Consider the following 16,501-nt stretch of genomic DNA (forward strand, 5'->3'; position numbering starts at 1 on the left):
TCCTGGCGCACCAATCGGGAGTGAGAGAGCATTGGTGCTCGCCCGCCCTTCCGGCCTGAGCTCTATTTACCAGGGGCGTGCGGCCGGTTTACCAATCAGAGCGCGGCTGAGCGGCCAAGCAGCCAACCCCGGAGGAGCGGCCGGCCGGCGTCCGCCGCACCCAAGAGTTGGGGATGTCCTACAAACCCATCGCCCCCGCCCCTAGCAGCACCCCCGGCTCCAGCACCCCTGGGCCCGGTACCCCGGTACCTACAGGTGAGGATCCAGCTCTACCCCTGCTCGTCTGCCCGGGTGGTCGAGGTCTCGAAGAGAAGACGGCCTGAGTTCTGCAACATTGGGCCTGCCGCCTACCCTCGCTGAGCCTCAGTTTGCTGGCCTGTGAAGTGGGCGTGGTCATGTAAGGGCTAGTTGGTGGAGCGCAGGGGGAGGGATTTGCCCCTGAAGTTGAGCGCCTGGAAGCATCCCTTCGGAGGGAATCGGGCGAATCCGGTCGGGGGTTTGGAACGCTGGGAGGAGGCGTCCCGGCCCCGCGCTGACCTCTTACTCGCGCATGTTGCAGCCGGAAGTGTCCCATCGCCATCAGGCTCGGTGCCGGGAGCCGCTGCCCCTTTCAGACCCCTGTTTAACGACTTTGGACCGCCCTCCATGGGCTATGTGCAGGTGAGTGGGGATTGCCTATGGATGGGGACTGGAGGTCCCTTCGGGGCCTGAACTCATTGTCCTGTCCTTTTTTGACATAGGCAATGAAGCCACCCGGAGCCCAGGGTTCTCAGAGCACCTACACGGACCTGCTATCGGTCATAGAGGAGATGGGCAAAGAGATCCGGCCTACCTATGCTGGCAGCAAGAGCGCCATGGAGCGCCTGAAGAGAGGTAAGTGAGGCCTCCACCCTCCCTGTTCAGGAGACTAACACTGGACAGTCCTTCCTTAGGAAAGGAAGGACATCTGGAGGCCACTTGAGCCAAGCCTAGACAAGGGCCGGTGTCACTATCCAGAGAGGTGTTTTGAATTGAATTGAAATTGAGCTCGTTTTCGGGGAAGGAGCCAGGGCATTTGTCTTTCAACGGGACAAATGTGAGGATTAGCCAAGCCGCTAATCTCGTTAGGCCCCTCATTAGATTATAGTCCTGGTCCCTTTCACTGAAAGGAAAGGGGGTGCGGAGGGAGGGGTCTTCCTGTGGAGGGCAGGGGTGGGACTGTGGAGGGCCGCTGTATGTTACTTGCCCATCCCCACCTCAGGCATCATCCATGCCCGGGCCCTAGTCAGAGAATGCCTGGCAGAGACAGAGCGGAACGCCCGCACGTAACAGGACGCAACTCCGCCACCGAGTCTGGACCTTTCCTGGCCACTGCAGAGCACCTGCTTCTCCCTGGCCTTCACCCCGAGTTGCACTTCCCAACCTGGGCTTCCTGTCCTGTGTCCTTTGGTGGGTGCCCTCCAGGAACCAGGGGGGCTCTCACTTCAGTCGACAGCACTGACTGGGACTCTTTCAAGAGTTAGTAGCGAGGTCGCTGTGAGTCCCACCCATGACCTGCCAACAGTGTTGATCCAACTGGAGCTTGCTCCTTTCTGTGGCCCCCACCACTCAGCACTTACCCAGGACTTTTCACCACTTTTCCCAGACTCCTCCCCTAGCAGGGCCTCCGAAGGCCTGTCACCTCCCTGCCTTGTCTCCTGGGCCATAGCGACTCTTTTTTCAGTGTCTTTTGCTAAGTATGCCCTTTTTGTATAAATAAAAGATAATTTGGAGTTGTTCTCTCACCTCTGAGTGTGGTACTTCTGCTAAGCCAGGAAGAAATTGGGAAAGACGAGACTCAGGGAGGGGAAAGGGGCGGTGCAGTGGTGGGAGAGAGGGCCACTGAGCCTGACCTTGCCTGGCCCCTGCTGTCCATTGGCTTGGGTGGGGACCCTGCCCTTCTCCAGCCCTCAGCCCTCCCAGTTGTAAGTAGTGGAAAGGGTTGAGCTCCAGTAGCTGAGAGCCCTACCCTCCTACACGTGGTGCCACCAGGGGGCAGCGCAAGGCCTTAACAGCTTCCCCAGCGGGAGGGCACTGTGGCCCGCCTGGGCCTAGAGGGTTCTCTGGAGAGGCAGTCATGCCTGGCAGGGTGGAAATGTCAGATCATGTAAGCCAGGCCCTCACATGCCTTCATGCCCTAACATCTTAAACTCCAAGTCAGCCCTGGGAGGCTCTGAATACATACTGACTCCTCAGAAGAGAGGGGGCACTGCTTCGTTCTCCCCAGCAGATGGGAAACAGAGCCAAGGGGAGAGGAGTGGCTTCCAACAGGGGTGAGACCCAGCCCCATGCTGCCATCCACTGTCCCAGCACCTTCTAGCTGGCTGGGTGTGGTCCCATGAGCCCAGCCCTCAGGTGTCTCAGCCTTTGCCCAGGGTCTGGTTGGCCAGACTTGTGGACCCGGAAGGCATCAGTGGGGAAAGCCGTGGGGCCCCACTCAGGGGCTAGACCAAGGTTTCAGAGTGACTACAGCCCTCTGCCTGTAGCTGAATGACCCTAGAGGCCTGGGGCACTGGAACCCCGGCCCCTCAGAAGAGGCAAGCCTTAAACCACTGCTTCTCGCCAGACTTTGCGGGCTGAGGCATTTCCCCTACCCCGGGTCCCAGGTTCGAGGGCTGGGGAGAATGGGGATGGGGTCCTGCCTTATTTCCAGGGCACCCAGAAGGGCTGGGCTAGGGTGGAGATAGGAACCACGAGTGCTTAGGGGATCCCAAGGAACATAGAAGGAGTAAAAAGCGCTAGCATTTGGAGAACTGCCTCTTCCCCGGCCGGCTTGGGGAAGGAAGGCAGGGGCCGCCCTCCTCTGCCGCGGGCGGGGCTGCCGGGACCCCGCGGGAGTGGGGAGGGCCAACCGGGCCCAGGAAAGGGGCGGGGCGGCCGCAGTGACGCGGCCGGCGGCGGGGAGGGACGGCAGGGGCGCCGGCGGGCGGACCCGGAGGAAGGTCGGGGCCATGGGCCCGCGCTGCGCCTCCAGAGGGTCCGGCCACTGCTGGAACCCGAGGCTGGGGCCGGGGGCGCTCCGGGCTCCGACCAACGGCCCGTCCGCCCCCGCCCGTACCGGGTGAGGGGTGCCCGCCCTAACCTAGAGGTGAGCCGGGACGTTGGCGGGCGGGCCAAGAGCGCGGCGGGGGACGGGGACGCCGGGGAGCAAAGGGAAGTGGGGACAATGGGGCCTCTAGCCTGTTCGCTGGGTGCGAGGTGGGGAGGTGGGAGGGGTGCCTGCGGCGGAACCGGGGCGCAGGTGGGCGGAGCGGGTCTCCCAGGGTGGGGGCCCGTGGGGTACCCAGTGGAGCCACTCTTGCCTCAGCCCGAAGAGGGGTCAACCCCGGGAAGGATGATGGGGTGGCAGCATAAACGAGTGCCGGGGGTCCAGGAGGGATGCTGAGGAGGGGAAGTCGAGGACCGGGCTGCGGGCCAGAATAGGGAAGGCAGGTCTGGGGGCCGGAGGGGTTAGTTATGTGGTCCTGGAAGGTAGGTTCGGGTGCGGGGGGTGGGGAACACTGACAGACGCTCAGAGGAGGAGCGCACGGATCTGCTCTGCGGAGAGCCACCCCGGGGGACAAGGTTCTAAGCGGATGTCTGGGAGTGGGGGACACGCGACCCCACCGAGTATGGGAAACGGGGTGCAGGGGGCGGGACCCGAGGGGCTGGTTGCGGAAGGCGGGCCAGGAAGGGGGGGACCGGGGCTTCTGGGGGCGCGGCCCCGCGGGATTTTGAGGGGGCTTGGGACGTGGCCGCGGCTGGAGAGGCGAAGGTGGCCCGTTAGCCCGCCGGCCCGCGCCCGCCGCTCCGGGGGGCCCGCGTCAGCGCGCGGTTGCCATGGCGACAGGCGGGCGGGGGACAGGGGCTGCGCGGAAAAGAGGTCAGCGCTCAGCCTCGCTGCGGCTCGCGGCCCCCGGCGGCGCTGGCGGCGGCGCTGGGCTCGCCTCTGCCTCCCCGGTGGCGGGCCCAGGCATGGGGTCGGGCGGCGCGAGTCCTCCGGCCCGCGCGCAGGGCTCGGGGCCGCGCGCCGCCGCCCCGCACTGACTGCCGCGCGGTGCCCTGCGCCAGGCGGAGCGGAGGCCGCGCGCGGCCGGCAGAGCACCTTCAGGATGCTCATCAAGGAGTACCACATTCTGCTGCCCATGAGCCTGGATGAGTACCAGGTGGCCCAGCTCTACATGATCCAGGTGAGGGCGGTGGGAAGCAGGAGACCAAGCGGGCCACACTTCATGATGGGGTAATGGCAGGAGCGCGCAGGCCGCACCTGGGACAAGGGGCTGGGCCCAGCTCAACCCCCATCAGCCCAGCTCTGAGCCTAGGGGAGGACAGAGAAGTACCGCTTCCAATGCGGGGGGTCGGGGAGGGGTGGCTGTGGGAAAAGGGGCAGAAGGGCCTAGCGGTGCCTCCCCATCCCCCAAGTGACTGGCCCCTGGTTGACGCACAGCCCACTTCTGATCTCCTTTAATCCTCCTTAGAATCCTAACCCCTTGCGGGAGGGAAAGGAGTGCATGAGGAGGCAAGAGCGAGAGGCAGGGAGCCAGGAGGGGTGCTAGGTGGTAGAGAAGACTGGAAGGGGGTCCCCAGAGGGTGCATGATCCTGACAACCCCAGGTGGTCAGGGAGATGGGAATGAGGATCAGACCCCAAAACTGTGACAGACAGGGGCAGGCAGAGACCCAAGAGGGTGAGGCAGGGGTCTGGGCTTGGGAAGGTTGCAGCAAGGCAGGCTCTCAAGGCAGGAAAACTGTTCAGGGCCAGGGAGGCCTGTGTTCCCCAGAAATGAGGGTTAGGGTCTGAAGAGACAGGAGGGCCAGGATCTGGCCTCAGGGGGTTGAGTGAGCCAAGTTCAGGCTCCAGAGCTATAAAAGGGCAGGAACTTTGCTCTCAAGCTACAAGGGGTGTGGCAGGAGCTGGTATTGGGGTCCCAGAGAGGGAGGGGACTGGGGTCAGGTTCTCAGAGAGGTGTGGGCCCCTTTCACTGTCCTCAATTCTTCCAGCCCACCCTCCCAGGCCTCTTTGCTGCCCCTGGAGCACATGCGGCACACTCCTACCTCAGGAGCTTGTATTGACATCCCCTCCGCCTTGAATAGTTCCCCCCAGCCCCATGTGCACTCCACATCTACCCTCCCCCACTTCAAGTCATATTCACACTGTGGTCCTGTCATCTTCCCAGTGAGGCTTTCCCTGATCATCCTGTCATAATTGTACACTTTCTTCTTCCCATAACACTTAGCACTTCTAACATACCATGTCATTTGCTTCTCTTAAGTCCCTCCCTCCCCTGGAACCGAAGTCCCAAGGGCAGGCAGGGGTCTTTGCTTTGTTCATCAACAGGAGGTCCCAATGAATATAATCCCAATATGCCTGGAATAGAGCGGACAATAAGTACGTGAATGAGTGCTGGGTTGCGAGCCCTATGGAGGACTGGACAGCAGCTGTGATCCTGATCCCAGGGAGCTGCAGGGGACCCGGGTCGGGTTTCAGGGGGGTGGAAAGGCTGGGGCTAGGGCTTCAGCACTGTGCAGGGGCCAGGCTGAGCTGGGGACCCCAGGAGCTCAGCTGGGGCTGAGCTGCCCTTTCTGCTCTGCCCCGGGGTGCAGAAAAAGAGCCGGGAGGAGTCGAGTGGTGAGGGCAGTGGTGTGGAGATCCTGGCCAACCGGCCCTACGCGGACGGGCCCGGTGGCAGCGGGCAGTACACACACAAGGTGTACCACGTGGGCTCCCACATCCCAGGCTGGTTCCGGGCACTGCTGCCCAAGGCTGCCCTGCAGGTGGAAGAGGAATCCTGGAATGCCTATCCTTACACCCGAACACGGTGAGTGCGGGGCGGCGGGCCTGGGGCGACAAGAAGAACAGCCCTGGTGGGCACAGCAATGATCCTCACCCCTGACCTGTGCCCCAGGTACACCTGCCCCTTTGTGGAGAAATTCTCCATTGAAATAGAGACGTATTACCTGCCTGATGGGGGGCAGCAGTCGAACGTCTTCAACCTGAGTGGAGCTGAGAGGAGACAGCGCATCCTGGGTGAGGCCCAGGGCCAGTGAGGGGACCCCAGAGCCCCTCTCAGGCCACCTGCCACCTCAGTGGGCAGCCTCTGACAAGTCACGGGTTCTCTCCTGGCCTCGACTTCCTGGCCGTGGAAGGCTGCCCTCCCAATCCCAAAGCAGGGAAGGGGTGGCCAGGGGGTAGGGGACTGGTGTGGTTCAGTGCCACTGGACCCCCCCCCCCCCCCGTAGACACCATCGACATCGTGCGGGATGCAGTGGCCCCAGGAGAATACAAAGCAGAAGAGGACCCCCGGCTGTACCGCTCAGCCAAGACTGGCCGAGGACCGCTGGCTGATGACTGGGCGCGCACAGCGGCCCAAACAGGGCCCCTCATGTGTGCCTATAAGCTGTGCAAGGTCGAGTTCCGCTACTGGGGCATGCAGGCCAAGATCGAGCAGTTCATCCATGATGTCGGTGAGCACCCCGCCACAGGAGGTTCCCTTGACCCAGCATGCACCAGGCACCCTGTGTTTGAGCCAGGGATGCTCCCAGGCTACTGGGGACGCAGAATAAAGCCATCATTTCCATTCGATATGGCACTGAGGCAGAGGGGAGCAGCCCAGCCCAGCTGGGGGCCAGGGGGGCCTAGCCTTGAGGCATAGGTAAGAGTCAGGAGGGCAAGAAGCTGGGGACATGATCTCTGAGGTCCAGAGGGCTCTGACATTCAGAGATGCTGCTTTTCATCCGTTAAGCTTCCAGGATTCTCCAACGTTCTGTGGATCAAGGGAGACTTAGAAACACTCAAAAGGATCAGCAGCCCGCACCAGCAACACACTAAGAAGTCCAGCCTAAGGCTGGGACTCTGCCATCATTCTGTTGGGGTCCCTCCTGCTCCCAGCTCCCATGGCCCCATGCTCTGGCCCCGGTATCCAGGAGTCCTGTTTCTAACCCCACAGCACCTGCAGCTCAGCCCCACCCCATCCCCTAGCTCTGAGGGTGGGCCACCTGCTGGTAGAACAGTCCTCAGATGGGGGCGTGCAGAGGCCTGGGCTCCATGGGACCTCCAGTGAGCCACTTCCCATCTCTGCACCTTAGTTTTCCCTTCTGTGAATGGGCAGGAGGCTGGGCCAGGTATTAAGAACTAATACTGACTGAGCATTCACAACATGTAAGGTGCTTGGCTAATCACTTTTCCTGTAAGGTTTCCTTTAACCCCCATGACACCCCTGCAAGGTAAGAACCGCTATTCCCACTTTACAGACCAGATGAGGAAATTTAGCTTAAAGAATAATATAGGCTCCTTGTCTTACATTTGTAAAAATACCAGAAAGCACAAATAAGAAAATGAAATCACCCACATATAACTGCTGGTAAGATTCTGATATATTTCCTTCCAGAAGTTTGTAATTATAATCCAACTATTATTAGCTTATTTCCTAGATACTGAAGTTTCTAACTTTATTCCTCTGCTTCAGATGAAAATATCCCAGAATGGGTATCATCTTTCGCTACAAACTTCATTAAGTGCCAACACTTCCATTGACTATTAACACCTTCATTAACTATCAACAATTTCATTAACTGTTAATGCCTAACTGTTAACTCCTCTGAAGAAGTCAGCAAGAAGCTAGTGAGAAAGACAGCAAGAAGCCTTGGTCCCAGCTTCCCAGGGTGTCAGCGTTGGGTTTGTGCTCAGAGTTGGGGTGCCCAGAGGGATAAAAGAGGCAGGGATGGAGGGAGGGAGGTGGGGCAGGAAGACAAATGCCCCAGTTTCTATTCCCAACTCCCGGACGGCACTTGCCCTGCCCTACTTTATGGCTCCGGGTGGGTGGTGTGCCCAGGGGAGCCATCACCCAATGTAGAGGGCTGGGCCTGTGGCTGCCCAGTGGCAGTGGTAGGGAAACTCGGACTGGGGGTGGGGGCATGGTTCTGATGCCTGGGCACCTACAGGTCTGCGTCGGGTGATGCTACGGGCCCACCGCCAGGCCTGGTGCTGGCAGGATGAATGGACAGAGCTCAGCATGGCTGACATCCGGGCGCTGGAGGAAGAGACTGCCCGCATGTTGGCACAGCGCATGGCCAAGTGCAACTCGGGCAGTGAGGGGCCGGAGGCCCAGGCCCCCGGGAAGCCTAGTGTTGAGGCCCGGGCCGCGGCCAGCCATGCTGGCACCCCCGACGGGCCTGAGGCACCCTCCGGCCCCGACGCCTCGCCAGATGCCAGTTTCGGCAAGCAGTGGTCCTCCTCCTCCCGTTCCTCCTACTCATCCCAGCATGGAGGTGAGGCTGGGGCACAGGGGAGGGAGGGAGCCGCCCTCAGGCTGGACGCCCAGGCTGAGGTGGGTGTGGCCCTGCAGGGGGCGTGTCTCCCCAGAGCTTGTCTGAGTGGCGCATGCAGAACATCGCCCGAGACTCAGAGAACAGCTCCGAGGAGGAGTTCTTTGATGCCCACGGTCAGCACCACAGCCCTGCTGGGGGTGGAGGTGTCCCTGAGCAGCTCCCACTGCCCCATGATACAGCCCCTCGTCCTTTCAGAAGGCTTCTCGGACAGTGACGAGGTCTTCCCCAAGGAGATGACCAAGTGGAACTCCAATGACTTCATTGATGCCTTTGCCTCCCCTGTGGAGGCCGAGGGGACACCAGGTAAAGATTGCCAGCCACCAGCACCCTATATGCAGTCGACGCTCCGAGAAACACTCAGTCCTAAGCTTAATGGGGTCCTAAATCGAATGTCAATCCGGGGAGGGTGCTCATTAAATACACAGATGAATGGTGAGTGGATAAGGGATGGATAGATGGATGGGATTAGACTGTATTCCAAGTTCAGACATAGCCCAAAACATGAAGGAATTAATTTGGAGTCCAGGAAGGCTTCACATGGGAGGTGGTGTCTAAGCCGCATTTGGAAGGATTGGACTAGCTCTGTCCAACAGAACTTTCTGTGATGATGGAAATGTTCTAGCCACTAGCTACGTGTGGTTTCTAAGCACTCGAAATGTGGCTAGTGCGACTGAGGAGCTGAATTTTGTATTGTATTGCATTTTAATTTATTTCAGTTTAAATAGGCACACGTGGCTGGTGGCTACCGTATTGGACAGGGAGGATTAGAAGGAATTTTCCGGGCAAACAGGCATTGTAGGGAGAGGCGTCCCTGACAGCAGCAGGACCAGCATGTGCAAAGGCCCAGAAACGTGAAATGACCCAGGAGAGCCTGATGAGGGAGGACAGAGGAAGATGGGGGGTTGCTCGGGCAGACAGCAAAGCAGGGGTATCTGAAGTACCCGATGAGGGGATCCCCACAGGCCCCTCAGCCTCCTTCACTGGCTTCACCCTGCCCTACAGACCCTGGAACCGAGGCCACCAAAGACATTGGGGATGGGGCCCGAGCACCCAGGGACTCCGAGGTGAGTACGGTCAGCCAGCGCACGTCTGCAGTTCTGCCCCCCCCCGCCCCCGCCAGGCAGGCTACTGCTCTTGACACCCCTGGTACCCACTGTGCCCCACAGGGCCCAGACGGAGCCGGGGAGCTGGGGGCCGAGGCATGCGCAGTCCACGCTCTCTTCCTCATCCTGCACAGCGGCAACATCCTGGACTCAGGCCCCGGAGATGCCAACTCCAAGCAGGCGGACGTGCAGACCCTGAGCCTGGCCTTTGAGACTGTCACACGAATCCACTTCCCCGAGGCCTTGGGCCACGTGGCACTGCGTCTGGTGCCCTGCCCACCTATCTGCGCTGCTGCCTATGCCCTTGTCTCCAAGTACTGGTCAGGGGTGGATGGGTGGGGGGACATACAGGGTCTTCAAGGTGCAGATAGCACGGGGCTCCAGGGACCAGAGAGGCCCCATGAGGGAAGGGGGAGGAAGGAGGTCAGGAAGCCAGACACCTGGGCCGGTCACCCACCCAACTGGACTCCAGTTTCTAGTCAGTGGCTCCATGCCAAAGGCCCCTTGGGTGCTGATGCTCCCCACAAAGGCCCCACGGTGCTAGGACTTGCCAACAGGCCAAGGGGACTCGGAGGGGGCAGTGGAGGGGCTGGAGGCCCTCCCACCCACCCGCCACACCTCCTCCTACAGCCTGAGCCCCTACAGCCACGACGGTGATGGCCTGTCCCGCTCCCAGGACCACATTCCCCTGGCTGCCCTGCCACTGCTGGCCACCTCATCCTCCCGGTACCAGGGCGCGGTGGCCACTGTCATCGCTCGCACCAACCAGGCCTATGCTGCCTTCCTGCGCTCCCCTGAGGGTGCTGGCTTCTGCGGGCAGGTCAGGGGGTAGGGCTGTCCCGGGGAGTCCTCCAGCTGCCTGCCTCTGCCGGAGCCCCTCCTGATGGCGCCACTCTCCCGGCTCAGGTGGTGCTGATCGGGGACGGCGTCGGCGGGATCCTGGGCTTTGACGCGCTCTGCCACGGTGCTGGTGCGGGCTCGGGGAGCCGGGGCAGCAGCCGCCGAGGGAGCATGGTCAGTGTGGCCGAACCCTGCCGCCTCAGGAGGGGGGGTGTCTCTCCAGCTCTAGGGCTCTGGCCCCTGCAATAGGACTTCTCTTCGGGCAGCTCCCCAGCTGCCTTGTGTGGTCCCCTCTTGGACTCCGCCCGAGGTCTTTCCTGGAGTCCCTGCCCAGCCCCCAAGCCTCTCTCCTCACTTCCAAATAAGTAGAAATCGAATCGTCTCCAATCCTAAGGATATTTCTGTCCCCTGTTTTGTCTAGAACAATGAGCTGCTGTCCCCGGAGGTCGGCCCAGTGCGGGACCCCCTGGCAGATGGGGTGGAGGGGCTGGGCCGGGCCAGCCCAGAACCCTCAGTCCTGCCTGCCCAGCGCACCCCCAGCGACATGACCAGTCCTGAGCCCGAGGGTGCTCAGAACAGGTGACACTTCTACCCCATAACCCATGCCCTGGGCTTGTGTTGGGCTGTGGAGGAAGCAGCACTGAACACCCCTCTGCCCCCCACAGCCTGCAGGCAGCCCCCCCAACCACCTCCTCTGGGGAGCCCAGGTGGGCAAGCACAGCCTCCTGCCCACCTGCTGCCACTTCTGAGGCTCCTGATGGCCCCACCAGCGCTGCCCGCCTTGACTTCAAGGTCTCCGGCTTCTTCCTCTTTGGCTCCCCGCTGGGCCTGGTGCTGGCTTTGCGCAAAACCGTGATGCCCGCCTTGGAGGGTGAGCCCTCGGGGTGGGGGTGGGAGCCACACCTTTGCCTTCATCTGCTCCTCCCTAGCTCTTTTGTCCCCCATGAGATGCTGGCTTTATTGCCATACCCCACTGTACAAAGATGCTGGCTAGAGAAGGGGAACCTGAGGCCCAGAAAGAAGGGACTTGCCAAGGCCAAGTTTCCCTTCTCCGCTTGAGAAGGGGTCTGAAAGGCAGGGGAAATACTTCATCCTGAATCACATCAACAGATGAAGGGTCTGATCTCTTCTTAGCCGAGACACCTGTCTCACTTTCTCGGGACCCTGGTGACCTCCCGGGGACTGCAGTTTGGGAAGTGCTGGCTCAGGGTCACGCAGCCCGTCAGGTGCTGCTTCCCACACCCCCTGCCTCCCAGCATGCCCAGCTGAACCTCCTCCTTCCTTTATCTTCTGGGTTCCAGTGGCCCAGATGCGCCCAGCCTGTGAACAGATCTACAACCTCTTCCATGCGGCCGACCCCTGCGCCTCCCGCCTTGAGCCCCTGCTGGCCCCCAAGTTCCAAGCTATCGCCCCACTGGCCGTGCCCCGCTACCAGAAGTTCCCCCTGGGAGATGGCTCATCCCTGCTGTTGGGTATGCTCCCAACCAAGATAAAGGGGAGAAGGAGGAGGGCAGCAACAGGGAGGGATGGGAATGGGCTCCCCGCACCCAAGAAGATGTGAGCTGGTTCCTACATCCTTGATGACCTCTTATGTCACCAGTCCCAAGACCACGGAGCCCTATCCTAGCCCTTTGTGAGGTCTGGATCCCCAAGACCCTCTGACATTCTCTGCCAAGGAGTGGGGGCCAGTAGTGATGGCTGGGCTGGAGAAAGGAGCCAGCGGCACTGGGGTGCTGGTGTCTGGGAATAGCTACAATGTGGGGGGCTGCTGTATCTGCATGTAGGGGTGCACAGCATATCCATACGCACTTGTGTTCATGTCTCGGTGTGGGGCATGTACCCGTATGCATGCAAGTGGGTACCCATTTGGCCCCGTGAGAGGAGTGGGCCTGTGTTGGAGGGGTGGTAGCAGGCATTCTGGCAGGGACATAGTGGGCTGTCAGCGTGAGCTAGGAGGAGAGAATGCCCCCTACTCTTCCTTTGCATCCAAATTGGGGCACTTCAGCCTCAGCCAAGACCTGACCAGGGAGGGCTGGCAGGGGAGATGGTGGAGATGCAGGGACCAAGCTGTCCTGGAAGCCCTGGGTGGGAAGACAGGAGGGCAGCCTGGCTCAGACCGCTGCTCAGGTTGCCCCACCTCCCCCAGCTGACACTCTGCAGACACACTCAGGCCTCTTTCTGGAAGAGCTGGAGATGTTGGTGCCCTCAACACCCACCTCTGCCAGCGGTGCCTTCTGGAAGGGCAATGAGTTAGGCACCGATCCACCGACCCAGCCAGCTGGCCCCAGCACCACCAGTGAGGTGGTTAAGAGTAAGTCACCCAGCCACCCAGCCTGGGGAGGGGACACTTATTCTACCTCCCTTGCCCCCAGCGTTTGCTCTGGAACCAGAGGGCCCCAGCACCCAACCTCGGACTTGGCAAAGGGCAGGCTTGGCAGAAAGGAGGGAGGAAAGAGCACCCAGGGGCCAGACACGTGGGCACGGGGTGGGAGGCCACCCGTGACTCACTGCCCAACGTGGCCGTGCAGTCCTGGAGCGCTGGTGGGGGACCAAGCGGATTGACTACTCGCTCTACTGCCCCGAGGCGCTCACCGCCTTCCCCACCGTCACGCTGCCCCACCTCTTCCACGCCAGCTACTGGGAGTCGGCTGATGTGGTGGCCTTCATCTTGCGCCAGGTGGGCCAGGGGATACGGGGTGGGAGATGTGAACCGGACGAGGGATGGGGAGCCCCGGGCCAGGGGAGGCGCAGCCCCAGGCTCCCCGTTCACGTGGCCTCACGTGCACAGGTGATCGAGAAGGAGCAGCCACAGCTGACGGAATGCGAGGAGCCGTCCATCTACAGCCCGGCCTTCCCCAGAGAGAAGTGGCAGCGCAAACGCACGCAAGTCAAGATCCGGGTATGTGCCCTGCCCCTCGCGCCCTCAGGAGCAAGACCCTGCCCTCTCTCCCCAGCATCCCCGCCCAGCTCCTTCCCAGGATCTTCCCCGGTGCCGCCCCCGCCCCCTACAGTCCCTGCCCCGCCTCCTCGAGCCTCGGCCCCGCCCCTGGGAACCAGGAATCTCCTCCCCTTCCACCGCTGATTCGGACGTCGGATCCTCGCTCTCCGCACGGATCCTCATCCCCTGAATCCCGTCCTGTCACGGCTCCATCCCCTGGGAGCGGCAGTTTACACGCACCCCCGACCTCAGGTCGGGTCGGAAAAGCCCCCACCATTGGGCCTTGCCCTGTCTGGGCGCGGGTCCCACCCCCGCCGGGCTGCGCGCTCACGCCGTCTCCTCCCGCCAGAACGTCACTTCCAACCACCGGGCAAGCGACACGGTCGTGTGCGAGGGCCGCCCCCAGGTGCTGAATGGGCGCTTCATGTACGGGCCCCTGGACGTGGTCACGCTCACTGGAGAGAAGGTCAGGACACGGCGGCCTTGGCCGTCACGCCCACGGGGAACTCTCGGTCCCTCCACCCCCGACGACAGCCCGCCCAGACCCTCCTCCGCTCCGGGTCCGGGGGTGCGCGGGGCTCCGGCCCATGGGCCCTCTCGCCCGCTCTCCCCACCAGGTGGACGTCTACATCATGACGCAGCCGCTGTCGGGCAAGTGGATCCACTTCGGCACTGAGGTCACCAACAGCTCCGGCCGCCTCACTTTCCCGGTGCCCCTCGAGCGCGCGCTGGGCATCGGCGTCTACCCGGTGCGCATGGTGGTCAGGTGAGCGCCGGGCGGGCCGGGCTTCCGCGGGCCGGGGCTCTGCCGGGGGCCTCCCTCGCCCTGTGCCGCTCACGCCGTCCGTGGGCCGCAGGGGCGACCACACGTACGCCGAGTGCTGCCTGACCGTGGTGGCCCGCGGCACCGAGGCCGTGGTCTTCAGCATCGACGGCTCCTTCACCGCCAGCGTCTCCATCATGGGCAGCGACCCGAAGGTGCGCGCCGGCGCCGTGGACGTGGTCAGGTAGGAGCGGCGCCACCCCCGCTTGGTGATGGCCGCACCCCCGGTGATGGAGCTGACCGCCGTCCCACCCCGCAGGCACTGGCAGGACGCCGGCTACCTGATCGTGTACGTGACGGGCCGGCCCGATATGCAGAAGCACCGCGTGGTGGCCTGGCTGTCGCAGCACAACTTTCCTCACGGCGTCGTCTCCTTCTGCGATGGCCTCACCCACGACCCACTGCGCCAGAAGGCGATGTTTCTGCAGAGCCTGGTGCAGGAGGTGCGGCTGCGGAGGGTCCCGCTCCGCCCCCTCCCGGGGCAGTAGGACCCTCGGAGGCCCACCTGGTCCCACCCTCCCGCCCCGGGACCCTAGCTGGCTGGAGAGGCCCCTATGGCTCGGCCCCCTACTGGCCCGAGAGGCCTCTAGTCCTCCTGACCAACTCCCGCTCGCGTCGTGGCCCGGTGACGTGAGCCCTGTGGCCCCGCCTCCGCCCGACGAGCCCCGCCCTCGAAACCTTCTGACCTGGGATGCCGAGCGGACCCACCCCGGTCTCGCCCCCGCCCCCCGCCCCTAGGATGGCTGACTGGCCCCTCCCGCCACAGGTAGAACTGAACATCGTGGCTGGCTATGGGTCCCCTAAAGACGTGGCCGTCTATGCGGCGCTGGGCCTGCCCCCGAGCCAGACCTACATCGTGGGCCGTGCGGTGCGGAAGCTGCAAGCTCAGTGCCAGGTGAGGGCCGAGTGAAGGCGGGGATTGGGAGCTGGCCAGGGAGCCCGAGCCTAGGTCTGAGGCCATGAGAACCACCTGTGTAAAGAAGCACCTGAGGGGATGGCTGTAAAACGGCCAGCTGGCCTCAGGGGACTGGGTTCCTCCTAGGATAGGGTCATGAACAGCTTGGAGCTCCTGGGCAGGCCAGGATTGATAACCGAGGCGGGGGTGTGCTCAGGACCTTGAGTGCTTGGTCCACTCTGGCTTGGCCCTGGGCATGGACCTTGAGCTTTCGGAGCCCCAATTTCCTGTCTGTAGAACAGAAATGATGACCTGGCACCAACCTCCACAGCTCTCATGAACATCACACAACACGCACGGGGCTGGGAACAAAGCAAGTGCTCACTGAATGTTAGTTGCTGTTCTTTCCCGCCAAGACCTCAGGAAACTGAAGCCCAGAGAGGCGCAGAGCGAGGACTAAAGCCAGGGTGCTCTGGCTCCCAGTCTGGGGTTCCTATCTGCTGAGAGAAGGCTGCGGGTCAGGCTGTGCCAGGCCTATAGCGCTGCCAGCACTGGGCGAGCCTGGGGGCGTCGGGGGGGCAGGCGAGGGCTGCATGTGGGCCCGAGACCAGCCGTGCCCTCATCCCTGCCCACCTCTGCCCACAGTTCCTGTCAGATGGCTACGTGGCCCACCTGGGCCAACTGGAGGCAGCCTCCCACCCTCATGCCCCCTCAGGACCCTCCAGGGCCGCCCTGGCCAAGAGCAGCTACGGCGGGGCCGCCCCTGTGGACTTCCTGCGCAAGCAGAGCCAGCTGCTTCGCTCCAGGGGCCCCAGTCAGGTGGAGCGCGAGGGCCCAGGGACACCGGCCACCACCCTGGCCAGAGGCAAGGCCCGCAGCATCAGCCTCAAGCTGGACAGCGAAGAGTGAGGCCCACACTGTGGCTGGCCCTGAGTTATTTATTCATGTACGCGAGGGGCCCAAGTGGCACAGGCAGGCGGGCTGGGGGCCCAGGCCTGTGGCCCCCCAACCCCACACCCTGCATCTTTGTCTGCCCCTTGGTGTTACTTCCCTTTCATGTCAGGGGCACCTAGCCTCGGTGAGGGGAGGAGGGAGCGGCAAGGGCCCAGAGGCTTTTCCAGTGTGTGTAAATCTATGAAAATAAACCACGTGTAACCCACCTGACTGCCCACGTGCCTGGCACCACAGCGCAACCAAGCCCAGTTTCCAGTTTGATGGGGACACTGAAGGGCTGAGAGGGCCCAGGACGCACCCAGGGTCATAGCATGGGTTAGAGGCAAGGCCAGAATGGGGGCCGGGGCCTCGGAGGTCTCATGGAGGGCTCTTTCCTCCCTTCTACCCGAGGCTGCCTCCTGAATAGTCATCCCACGCCACCGCACCCTCCCCACCTGGGTCAGCCCTTCAGTTCGCAGGGGCCTAGGGCCATAAGACCACGGGACCAGAGGCTGGAGGGGAGAGCTACACTGGGGGGCCCATCTCACTCAGACCACGGGACCAGAGGCTGGAGGGGAGAGCTACACTGGGGGGCCCATCTCACAGCCCTCCTGGCTGTGCCTTTGTCTCCCCCTGAAGACTGAAG

The 16,501-nt window shown here is 62.5% G+C and overlaps 2 protein-coding genes across 3 annotated transcripts; both read left to right on the plus strand.

The window, feature by feature from the left end:
* On the plus strand, nucleotides 1-1,763 carry CDK2AP2 (cyclin dependent kinase 2 associated protein 2). Of its 2 annotated transcripts, none has more exons than XM_045893158.3 (4): nucleotides 1-255; nucleotides 560-660; nucleotides 741-873; nucleotides 1,241-1,763. In XM_045893158.3, the coding sequence occupies exons 1-4, from the start codon at nucleotides 174-176 to the stop codon at nucleotides 1,306-1,308; spliced, it is 384 nt and encodes a 127-aa protein (XP_045749114.1). In that variant the 5' UTR covers nucleotides 1-173; the 3' UTR covers nucleotides 1,309-1,763. The 2 variants fall into 2 exon arrangements, with proteins under 2 accessions (XP_045749114.1, XP_045749115.1); XM_045893159.3 differs by lacking the exon at nucleotides 1-255 and adding an exon at nucleotides 256-397.
* A 1,203-nt stretch (nucleotides 1,764-2,966) lies between these two features.
* On the plus strand, nucleotides 2,967-16,094 carry PITPNM1 (phosphatidylinositol transfer protein membrane associated 1). Its single transcript, XM_045893161.3, has 24 exons — nucleotides 2,967-3,106; nucleotides 4,069-4,187; nucleotides 5,600-5,814; nucleotides 5,902-6,023; nucleotides 6,236-6,460; nucleotides 7,937-8,263; nucleotides 8,341-8,436; nucleotides 8,519-8,626; nucleotides 9,326-9,387; nucleotides 9,490-9,740; nucleotides 10,057-10,246; nucleotides 10,333-10,440; nucleotides 10,688-10,845; nucleotides 10,932-11,137; nucleotides 11,568-11,738; nucleotides 12,413-12,577; nucleotides 12,795-12,943; nucleotides 13,055-13,165; nucleotides 13,554-13,670; nucleotides 13,822-13,970; nucleotides 14,062-14,211; nucleotides 14,287-14,470; nucleotides 14,794-14,922; nucleotides 15,568-16,094. The coding sequence occupies exons 2-24, from the start codon at nucleotides 4,110-4,112 to the stop codon at nucleotides 15,829-15,831; spliced, it is 3,735 nt and encodes a 1,244-aa protein (XP_045749117.1). The 5' UTR covers nucleotides 2,967-3,106; nucleotides 4,069-4,109; the 3' UTR covers nucleotides 15,832-16,094.
* The last annotated feature ends 407 nt before the right edge of the window (nucleotides 16,095-16,501 follow it).

Source organism: Mirounga angustirostris, unplaced genomic scaffold (genome assembly GCF_029215605.1).
Source record: "Mirounga angustirostris isolate CCGP_5_RB_7025 unplaced genomic scaffold, mMirAng1.0.hap1 SCAF_13, whole genome shotgun sequence".
Classification (NCBI taxonomy): domain Eukaryota; kingdom Metazoa; phylum Chordata; class Mammalia; order Carnivora; family Phocidae; genus Mirounga; species Mirounga angustirostris.

Excerpts from the sequence above, each read along its gene's own strand:
- PITPNM1 (XM_045893161.3), top strand. The coding sequence starts at position 4,110 with ATGCTCATCAAGGAGTACCACATTCTGCTGCCCATGAGCCTGGATGAG. Across the intron at positions 10,247-10,332 it reads GTGCTGGCTTCTGCGGGCAG|GTGGTGCTGATCGGGGACGG; the intron begins GTCAGGGGGTAG and ends CTCCCGGCTCAG. Across the intron at positions 11,739-12,412 it reads TGGCTCATCCCTGCTGTTGG|CTGACACTCTGCAGACACAC; the intron begins GTATGCTCCCAA and ends CACCTCCCCCAG.
- CDK2AP2 (XM_045893158.3), top strand. The coding sequence starts at position 174 with ATGTCCTACAAACCCATCGCCCCCGCCCCTAGCAGCACCCCCGGCTCC. Across the intron at positions 256-559 it reads CGGTACCCCGGTACCTACAG|CCGGAAGTGTCCCATCGCCA; the intron begins GTGAGGATCCAG and ends CGCATGTTGCAG. Across the intron at positions 661-740 it reads CCTCCATGGGCTATGTGCAG|GCAATGAAGCCACCCGGAGC; the intron begins GTGAGTGGGGAT and ends TTTTTGACATAG.